Source organism: Saccopteryx leptura, chromosome 9 (genome assembly GCF_036850995.1).
Source record: "Saccopteryx leptura isolate mSacLep1 chromosome 9, mSacLep1_pri_phased_curated, whole genome shotgun sequence".
NCBI lineage: Eukaryota > Metazoa > Chordata > Mammalia > Chiroptera > Emballonuridae > Saccopteryx > Saccopteryx leptura.
This window is the reverse complement of record NC_089511.1, coordinates 41917097-41927941: the sequence shown is the minus strand read 5'-3', so window position 1 is coordinate 41927941 and position 10845 is coordinate 41917097. Positions and strand designations below refer to the sequence as shown.

Below are 10845 nucleotides of genomic sequence, written 5' to 3'. Positions count from 1 at the left end.
GCAGGAGTTAAGTCAGTACCCCCAGGCGCCTATTCCCTCCTGCTCCAGGTTCCCAGAACCACGGTCTCCTCAAGGACACAAATTACCTGTGGCGTGGGCCAGCGAACCAGCGGCTCCGCTTCTTACTCACAACATTGTGACGTCACCGCGGCGACAGCCAATGGGACGTGACAACCCCGGATAACAGGGGGCTGGAGGCGGGGGTTTTGGAGAGCGAAACGGAAGTACCTGTTTCCGTGCACCCTAGTTTTTCCCAACTGTACTTTGCTCCACTGCTCTGGGCCATTCTCAGCGCGTGCCTGCGGCCGAGGTCTACCATGAGCCGGCACAGCCGGCTTCAGAGGCAAGTTCTTAGCCTGTACCGTGAGCTGCTGCGCGCCGGGCGCGGGAAGCCGGGAGCCGAGGCGCGAGTGCGAGCCGAGTTCCGGCAGCACGCCGGCCTGCCGCGCTCCGACGTGCTGCGCATCGAATATCTGTACCGCCGCGGGAAGCGTCAGCTCCAGTTGCTACGCTCCGGCCACGCTGTGGCCACGGGCGCCTTCGTGCGCCTGCGGGGTGCGACCGAGGAGCCCCGCTGCACAGAGGCCCCTGGGACCCCGCCTAAGGATGGTGACAGACTGAGGAGCCCGCCCGACAGCATGGGGTTACCGGAGACTCCGCCTGAGGGACGGTGACAGGCTGAAGAGCTCACCCGATGGCTCAAGGGGAGGCCCGCCTGACTGTGGGAGGGGTCGGACCAGGGAACCCGCCTGATGGAAGGTGAGAGGTCTTGAGAAACTAGGTCGATGGATTGGGAGAATCTGAGAGCTCTCCTGGCGACGTAGGGTCCAAAGACCACAATGATGTATAGCGTGAGATGATTGACCTTGTACGACCCATGATTACTTGTCGGTGTCCTTCATGAGAGCCTGGAGCGGCCTGGATCACCGGCTGGCTGGACTGTGTCAAACTTACTCAAAAACAAGGGGAGCCGGGACGCCCCCTCTCCCCCGTTGGACTGAAAAAGATTGAAACACCCTTCTCTTGACCCCTGGCTCCTGAACTCTCCTCCCTGTATTTTACTCTGGTAACAGCAGGCTTTTTTGCTGAGGATGCCCCAGTGGACGGTGAGAAGCCCCAAATACCCCTTTCGAAAACTATCCCCCCATTAATTGCAACAAACTAGGGTCTCATCCCAGGTGATCATTTAAAGGCCCCTCAAAACCTTTACACCTACTCACCTACCGGTTCTGAGGGGGAACCCTGACTCCTGCACCCTTCCACCTTCAGGACTGTTGAACAAAGGGAATAAATTTAGGAATGTACTTACTTCCCTTTTGGTGGTCTTAAAGATTTTAGGTGTTTTGGGATTTTCTTGGTGGGTATTGGTGGGAGGTAGGGATATTGGGAGCTCTCTCCTCCCCTCTGGAGCCCTGTAGACTGGCAGATTGGTTGAAACAGCATAGATCTATCTCCTGGGCTGATACATGCTACTCACCCTGGTTTGACCCCAGAGAAATCACAGCTGATTCCTTAATGAAGAGTAGTAAAGCAGAAGAGATGGTGAAGCTGGCTGTAACCCGAGGCAGTAGTGGGGATCTGAAACCTGGCTGAGGAGTCTGGTCTCAGCAACAAACTGAGAATTTTGTCAGCAAGGCCCAGGGGTGAGGGAGAAGCGATGGACCCATAGGCCACAGGCTGACCCTACCCCATGTCCCAGTATGGGCTTACTCTAGTATTCTTTTTTTTTTTTTTTTTTTTCATTTTTCTGAAGCTGGAAACAGGGAGAGACAGCCAGACAGACTCCCGCATGCGCCCGACCGGGATCCACCTGGCATGCCCACCAGGGGCGAAGCTCTGCCCACCAGGGGGCGATGCTCTGCCCATCCTGGGCGTCGCCATATTGCGACCAGAGCCACTCTAGCGCCTGAGGCAGAGGCCACAGAGCCATCCCCAGCGCCCGGGCCATCCCTGCTCCAATGGAGCCTCGGCTGCGGGAGGGGAAGAGAGAGACAGAGAGGAAAGCGCGGCTGAGGGGTGGAGAAGCAAATGGGCGCTTCTCCTATGTGCCCTGGCCAGGAATCGAACCCGGGTCCTCCGCATACTCTAGTATTCTTTGGGGCACTGTATTTTGCAATCCTGAGCTGTATTTGCACCTAGGTCAGTTAAATAAGTGGAAAGCAGGTGAATTTTTAGCAGATGCAGTTGAAAGGTAGAGGAGACCTTAGGAAAGGAGCCCAGACCTCAGACCAAAGGGAGGGTAGACAGAAAAGAAACTGTCTCTGCCCTAATCCCAGTGGGGGAGGCAGATACCCAATAGTTATATAAAGTGGGGTTGAAATTTGAAGAATTATAAGGACTTTACGAGAAACTAGGGATAGGCTTGTAAACTGGAAGACCAGTGTGGGCAAAGGCCTGGAGGAAGTAAAGGCAGAAATGCAGGGTGCCAGGGAGGACCTGGAATGCCTCAGGGCACAGAGTGGCTTCTGGTTCAGCACTGTCTCTGGTTAGTGCTCACCTCACCTCTCTGGAGACTTTTGTCACCTTGTTCATCTCTCTCAGCCTCAGTGTTTTTCATCAGAGTGATCCTGTTAATTCTGCCCTGGTTCCATCTTAAAGTAAAACCCAAAGTCAAACATGGCTAATAGGGTCCTGCTGATCCAGCCCCCAGAATGTCTCCCCTGGATTCCCCGCCTCTCCCTCTTGCTCACTCCTGGCTCCAGGTCTTGTGCCCTAACAAGCTTCAGGATGGGGGCTTTTGGTGGCACTGCAGGCAATGAGCGAGTTTCCACTGGGATTGGATTCCTGAATAAGGAGAGGAGATACTCACTGGGGTATTACATATGAGTGGAGTTTGTTTTGTAGAGAGAATAGGGGAGGGGGGTGCCTGATTTGAGGGAGGAGGCTGTAAGTGAGTGGCGATTAAGAGCTTTCACTTCTGAACTGGAACATCTGGATTTGAATCCCAGTTCCAACACTAATTACATCTGTGGGCAAGTGATTTAACCCAGTGGTCCCCAACCCCCGGGCCACGGCCGGTACCGGTCTGGCCATTTGGTACCGGTCCGCAGAGAAAGAATAAATAACTTATATCATTTTCATTTTATTTATATTTAAGTCTTTACGATGTGTTATTTTTTTTTAAATGACCAAATTCCCTCTGTTACATCCGTCTAAGACTCACTCTTGACACTTGTCTCAGTCACATGATACATTTATCTGTCCCACCCTAAAGACCAGTCCATGAAAATCTTTTCTTTCTTTTTTTTTGTGTGTGTGTGTGTGTGTGTATTTTTCTGAAGCTAGAAACGGGGAGAGACAGTCAGACAGACTCCCGCATGTGCCCGACCACGCCCACCAGGGGTGAAGCTCTGCCCACCAGGGGGCGATGCTCTGCCCGTCCGGGGCGTCGCTCTGCTGCGACCAGAGCCACTCTAGCGCCTGGGGCAGAGGAGCCATCCCCAGCGCCCGGGCCATCTTTGCTCCAATGGAGCCTTGGCTGTGGGAGGGGAAGAGAGAGACAGAGAGGAAGGAGGGGGGGGTGGAGAAGCCAATGGGCGCTTCTCCTATGTGCCCTGGCCGGGAATCGAACCCCGGTCCCCCACACGCCAGGCCAACGCTCTACCGCTGAGCCAACCGGCCAGGGCCAGGGGCACCTCTTTCATTGGTGGTCAGTGAGAGGAGCATAGTTCCCATTGAAATACTGGTCAGTTTGTTGATTTAAATTTACTTGTTCTTTATTTTAAATATTGTATTTGTTCCCGTTTTGTTTTTTTACTTTGAAATAAGATATGTGCAGTGTGCATAGGGATTTGTTCATAGTTTTTTTTATAGTCCAGCCCTCCAACGGTCTGAGGGACAATGAACTGGCCCCCTGTGTAAAAAGTTTGGGGACCCTTGGTCTAACTCCTGCCTCCTGGGATCAAGTTCCAAATAAAACATCTCATCCAAGTTCTAGGCTCCAAGTTTGCCGTGTTAAGCCCACAGTTGGTACTCGCTCTGTGTCTGCTGCTGTCCTCTCTCTCTGCTAAGGCACCGGGTCAGTGCTTCTCAAGTGACTTGACCCTGTCAAACAAGAATCTCCTGATCCAAGAAAACTGCTATAAAGGACTTTATAGCAATATTAAAAATTAATATTGCCTGGCCCTGGCCAGTTAGCTCAGTTGGTTAAGAGCGCCGTCCTGAAACAAGGTTGCGGGTCAATTCCCAGTCAGGACACATATGGGAAGCAACCAAAAAATGCACAACTGAGTGGAACAACGAATGAATGGTTCCCTTCCCCCTTCCCTCTCTCTCCTTTTCCTCCCTGTCTCTCTAAAAATCAATAAAAATTAAGCCCTGGCTGGATAGCTCGGTTGGTTGGAGCATCGTCCCAGAGTGCGCAGGTTGCTGGTTTGATTCCCTGGTCTGTGCATATATGGGAGCAACTCAATTTCCTGCCTCTGACTCTCAAAAAAAAAAAAAAAATTGCTGCCCTGGCCGTTTGGCTCAGTGGTAGAGCATCGGCCTGGCGTGCAGAAGTCTCCGGTTCAATTCCCAGCCAGGGCACACAGGAGAAGCGCCCATCTGCTTCTCCACCCCTCCCCCTCTCCTTCCTCTCTGTCTCTCTCTTCCCCTCCCACAGCCAAGGCTCCATTGGAGCAAAGATGGCCCGGGCGCTGGGGATGGCTCCTTGGCCTCTGCCCCAGGCGCTAGAGTGGCTCTGGTCGCAACAGAGCGACGCCTGGAAGGGCAGAGCATCGCCCCCTGGTGGGCAGAGCGTCGCCCCCTGGTGGGCATGCCGGGTGGATCCCGGTCGGGCGCATGCAGGAGTCTGTCTGACTGTCTCTCCCTGTTTCCAGCTTAAGAAAAATACAAAAAAAAAAAAATTGCTAAAATTAATTTCATCTGTTTCTACTGTTTGTGACTACTAGAAAATTTGGAGTAATTTGGAATATGGATTATGGGTTAATGGAACTTAACTGAGTTATTAAATTTCCTGATTCTGATGATTGTACTCTAGTTGTGTATGAGAATGCCCTTGTTCTTAAGAACTACACACTGGCCCAACCAGGCAGTGGCACAGTGGATAGAGCATTGGACTGGGATGCAGAGGACCCAGGTTCGAAACCCCAGTGTCACTGGCTAGAGCGTGGGCTCATCCAGCTGACTTCAGGCTAACTCACTTGAATGTGGGGTTGCTGGCTTGAGCCCAAGGTCACTAGCTTGAAAAAGGGGTCTCTGGCTCCTTCTCATATGTGCCCCACCCCATCAAGGCACATATGAGAAGCAATCAGTGAACAACTTAAGTGCTGAAACTATGAGTTGATACTTCTCATCTTTCTTCCTTCCTGTTTGTCACTAAAATAAGTATATAAAAATAAATATATTAGCCTGACCAGGCGGTGGCGCAGTGGATAGAGCATCAGACTGGGATTCAGAAGACCCAGGTTCGAGACCCCAAGGTCGCCAGCTTGAGCGTGGGCTTATCTGGTTTGAGCAAAAGCTCACCAGCTTGAGCCCAAGGTCGCTGGCTCCAGCAAGGGGTTACTCGGTTTGCTGTAGCCCCGCGGTCAAGGCACATATGAGAAAGCAATCAATGAACAACTAAGATGTTGCAACGCGCAATGAAAAACTAATGATTGATGCTTCTCATCTCTCTGTTCCTGTCTGTCCCTCTGACTCTCTCTCTCTCTGTAAAAAAAATTAAATAAATAAATAAATAAATATATTAGAATGTGAATGATGAAGCACATGGGGCAAAATGTTAACAATTGATGAATCTTGGTAAAGGGTATATGGGAGTTTGTTATACTAGTCTTAAAATTTCAGCAATTTGAAAAAAAGTTACAAAACCCAAAAAGTCAGTGGTGCTATCTGTGTCATTTTTCTTTTATATTTGGATACCAGAGATCATCACACACAGGGCACATTGTTATGAGAGATTTGAGAGCAGAGAAACCTGTGTCTTCTGAGACTTTATTAATCTCTCTGCATATCATCACAGATTTAACAATCAAAGTTATATATTTTTTAATTTATTTTTTATTTACTGGGATGACATGGTTTGCCAAACCAGACAGGTTTCAAGTGTACAATTCAATGTAACACAATGTCTGCTCTCCCTAGCAGATTCTGGTCTTCACCTTATTGGGAATGACAGGTTATTAGAATATATTCTTGTCTTGGATCACAGACTCAGCTGTCCCAAGGGTCCAAGCCAGTGACCAGATGCATGAGGTGACCCAGTGGGGCCTTCAGGGACTCTAGGAAATTCACCGTCCCAGATGAACAGCCGCCGGCCACACCAGCAAGTTCCTACCGCTCCTGCTCAATACCCTCTCTCAAAGAGCAACATCCTGGGTGGAGGAGTAACTGGAATTTTCTTTCTTTCCCTTCCTCCCTCCTTCCTTCCCTCCCTCCCTCCCTCTTTCCTCCCTCCCTTCCTCCCTCCCTTCCTTCCTTCCTTCCTTCCTTCCTTCCTTCCTTCCTCCCTCCCTCCCTCCCTCCCTCCTTTCCCTTTCGTGAGAGACTGATATGGACAGACAGGAAGGGAGAGATGAGAAGCATCAACTCGTAGTTGTGGCACCTTAGTTGCATTGATTGCTTCCCATACATGCCTTGACTGGGGGGTTCCAGCCAAGCCAGTGACACCTTGCTCAAGCCAGCAACCTTGGGCTCAAGCTAGCGACCATGGGATCATGTCTATGATCCCACACTCAAGCCAGTGAACCCATACTCAAGCTGATGAACCTGCACTCAGGCCAGATGAGCCTGTGCTCAAGCCAATGACCTCGGGGCTAGAACCTGGGACCTCAGCATCCCAGGTTGACATTTTATCCACTGCGCCACCACTGGTCAGGCTGGAATTTTCCTTATGGTAATAAAAGAATTATGACTAGATTTTTAAACAATTCTGATTGGGAATACTCCCTGAATTATTGATGAGTAGTAAAAGGATATGCTATTTACACTTGTCTTTAAAAAATTTTTTAGAGCCTGGCCTGTGATGGTACAGTGGATAAAGCATCAACCTGGAACATTGAGGTCACCGGTTCGAAACCCTGGGCTTGCCTAGTCAAGTCACATACATACAACAAGCAATTAACAACTAAAGTGAAGCAACTATGAGTTGATACTTCTCACTCCCCCTCTCCTCTCTCTCTTGCTCTGTAAAATCAATAAATCTTTTAAAATATTTTTTTTTAGGGAGAGAGGAGTGGGCACCTGGGAGAAGTAAAGGGATTGGCCCTGAGTTGATAATGATTAGAGCTGTTGAAAAGTCCATAAGGACTTGTAATGCTGTTCCTTACCCTGTATAAGTCCGAAAAGTTCCCGCATGGCCCTGGCGGGATGGCTCAGTTGGCTAAAGCACCATGCTGAAGTGCAGAGGTTGCCGGTTCGATCCCCAGTCAGAGCGCATACAAGAACAGATCAATTTTTCTGTCTCTGTCTCTCTTTCTAAAATCAGTAAAATAAACATTAAAAAAAATTTTTCAATCTAAAAAAGTGCCAGAATGAAAGTTGAAAAAATAAACTCTCATGATGTCCATCTCACTCAGATTAGTAATACTGTGGTTCACAAATTTTCACCTGATCTTGCCCTATCACCTCTCTCACCTCACCTCCTCCTCCCCCTCCGCCATCATGCCCCAGCCACATTGGTCTTCCCACAGACAAAGCATATTCCTACCTCAGGGCCTTTGCACTTACTGTTTTCTTTACCTAGAATGTTCTTCCTCCAGGTCTGCACTGTCCATTATGGTAGCTGGGAGCTACCTGTGACTTCAGCATTTGAAATGTGATTAGTGTGACTAATTTTTTTTAATCGTATAAACTTTAAATACTTTAACATTTAAAATGGAAGCAGTGTTAATAACCCATTAAATATAATTTTTAGGGGTAAGATTACATTTTATTTCATCTGTTGGAAATTAAGTGTCTGAACTGAGATTTGCTATCAAGTAAAAATACCAGATTTCAAAGGCAGTAAAAGAAAAGGATCGTATATCCTAATTATGTATTTTTCTATTCATTGCATGTTGAATTGATAATATTTTGTATATATTAGGTTTAATAGAGTATAAATTAAATTATTAAAGTTGATTTGGCCCTGGCCGGTTGGCTCAGCGGTAGAGCGTCAGCCTGGCGTGCGGGGGACCCGGGTTTGATTCCCGGCCAGGGCACATAAGAGAAGCGCCCATTTGCTTCTCCACCCCCACCCCCTCCTTCCTCTCTGTCTCTGTCTTCCCCTCCCGCAGCCAGGGCTCCATTGGAGCAAAGATGGCCCGGGCGCTGGGGATGGCTCCTTGGCCTCTGCCCCAGGCGCTAGAGTGGCTCTGGTCGCGGCAGAGCAACGCCCCAGAGGAGCAGAGCATCGCCCCCTGGTGGGCAGAGCTTCACCCCTGGTGGGCGTGCTGGGTGGATCCCGGTCGGGCGCATGCGGGAGTCTGTCCGACTGTCTCTCCCCGTTTCCAGCTTCAGAAAAATACAAAAAAAAAAAAGTTGATTTTACCTGTTTCTACTATTTAACTATGACTGCTAGATTTAAAATTTTATTTGTGCCTCACATTGTATTTCTATTGGACAGCATTACTCTAGGAGCCCATGTGGTTTTTCTCACTTAAAATTTGCTATAATGACATAGTATAACATAATGATGTAACTGCCTCCCTGATACCTTCCTCAACCACCCAATGGTACCCTCCTTTCCCTTTGCCCACTTTCGTTTTTCATTTTAGCACTTACCACCATGTGACCTATTACATATTTCACCTATTGCTTTTATTTACTATTGATCTCCCCTGCTAGAATATCAGCCCCTCAAGGACAAGAATTTTAGCCTGTTTTATTCACTGTCATTGACTTTGACCAGGGCTTGGCTCACTGCAGATAGTCAATATTAAATGAACGAATGGGTGCATGACACATTTGCTCTATTACCTGGTTGGTAGGGTCAATATTGCCAAAACTCTGCCCACCCTATTTGTGGTGACTCCAGGGACACTATGCCTCCCCCCCCGCCCCCCCATGGGGGACAGAGACTTGGCCTGGCATTTGAAACAGGACAGACCTAGGTTTGCATCCTGACTTCCCCCTGAACCTGGAGTCTCCCAAAATCTGCTGATTTCCTACCTTCATCCCTCGGTGTCCAGCCCCTCCCTTCTGGCAACAGCTTCCTGATTTTCTTTGGAGACCTATTCCTTCCTCGATTTCAGTACACGTTTCAGGCAGGGCTGGCTGCAGCCCCCAGGAAAGCATGTGACATTAGCTAAGGGAGCCAGCTTTGGGACTTTGGAACTGTAAGGGAAGAGTGACTCTCCTAGTGGCCGCCAAATTGGTGAGATATAAGCTTGGAGGTTTTGAGGAATACTCTGGTCACCACCAGGTAAAAATAAAGTCAAGACAGAAGAAGGAACTGAAAGATGGCACTGTCACTTGAGCCCCCAGATCAAGCTGTGTTTGCAGTCCCTCTCTCTTCAGTTACCCACAAAAATAAATTCCCATTTCTGTTTAAATCAGTGAGGATTGGGATCCAGTCACTTGCTCCCTGTGTGTCCCCAGGCCAGTGACTTCCCCTCTAGAGCCTTAGTTTTCCATCTGTTATGTGGGGGCATATCACTGGGTGGCTGTGAGGATAAAAGGAGAGGAGATCTATCTTAAATGCACTTTCAGGAGCCTAGCACAAAGCTCCTGCCTTTGTTTTTGAGTCTGATTCTGTTCCACCTCTTGTCTCAACACTGGAAAGTGGATGAGCTTAGACACCTAAGACTGGGTACCGGACCAGGACTGAGCCCTGGAAATTCTGCTTTGTGTCATCAAGGCCCAGGGAAGAGGGGTTTCACAGTCCTGCACCAGTGATGGGCCAGCTGAGAGCTCACCATATAGAATATTTAAATAGAAAAAACAGGTATGGATGCAGGTCAGGGGCTATAATATATAGGTACTGTCAGCAGTTCGCTCAAATCACCTTCACCCTTTTTTCCTTTTTTTTTAAAGTGAGAAGTGGGGAGATAGTGAAACAGACTCCCATATGCGCCCCATCCACCAATCAACCGAGCTATCCTCAGTGTCTGAGGCCAATGCTTGGACCAACCAAGCCATCCTTAGTGCCTGGGATGATGCTGGAACCAATCGAGCCACTGGCTGCAGGAGGGAAAAAGAGACAGGTGGGGGGAGAGGGAAGGGAAGCAGATGGTCACTTCTCTTGTGTGCCCCAACTGGAAATTGAACCTGGGATGTCCATACGCCGGGCCGAAGCTCTATCCACTGAGCCAACTGGCCAGGGCACCTTCATTCTTTCTGTACATACCTCTAGGTTCCTATGGCAAGCACCTGTGCTTCTCTGCCTGAACGGACTTTACAGACAGGAGAAGCTGGAAATTCTGGAGAGCTGACAAGTTCAGAAACCAATGAGAGATGGGAGCTAGTATATAAATGCCAACTTCTTTCACTCTTGGTTAGAACAACTTTGAGTGTGTTGCACACAGTCTCCTAGAGATCCCCAGTAGGATGGCACCCCAGGTGCCCAGAGCAGCAACCAGCTCAACTCCCTTCCCTGGCTCACTTCTCCACGCCGCTACCGATCTTCCTTGGATCACCCCCTAAATAAACTACTTGTGCGTGAATCTTTGTTTCAGGGTCGAATGGGCTGGTTCAGTTCTGCATTCTGTGCTCAAGGCAACGGGATCTCTGGAAGGGGCTGTCCAGATATATCAGGGCCGTATCCTAGATTCTGAATACTGAAGCATGCAATATCCTCACACACCCTCCTATAGACGGTTTGTGTCCCCTCAAAATTCATTCATTGGAATCCTAATCCCCTATGGGATAGTATTAGGAGGTGGGACCTTTGGAGGTGGTTAGATCTGAGGGTGTAGCCTTCAG

General features: G+C 49.1%; 1 protein-coding gene across 1 annotated transcript; it reads left to right on the top strand.

The window, feature by feature from the left end:
• Positions 1-220: 220 nt before the first annotated feature.
• Positions 221-1309, top strand: SDHAF1 (succinate dehydrogenase complex assembly factor 1). Its single transcript, XM_066348584.1, has one exon. It carries the CDS (start codon positions 318-320, stop codon positions 672-674), a length of 357 nt encoding a protein of 118 aa, XP_066204681.1. The 5' UTR covers positions 221-317; the 3' UTR covers positions 675-1309.
• Positions 1310-10845: the final 9536 nt, after the last annotated feature.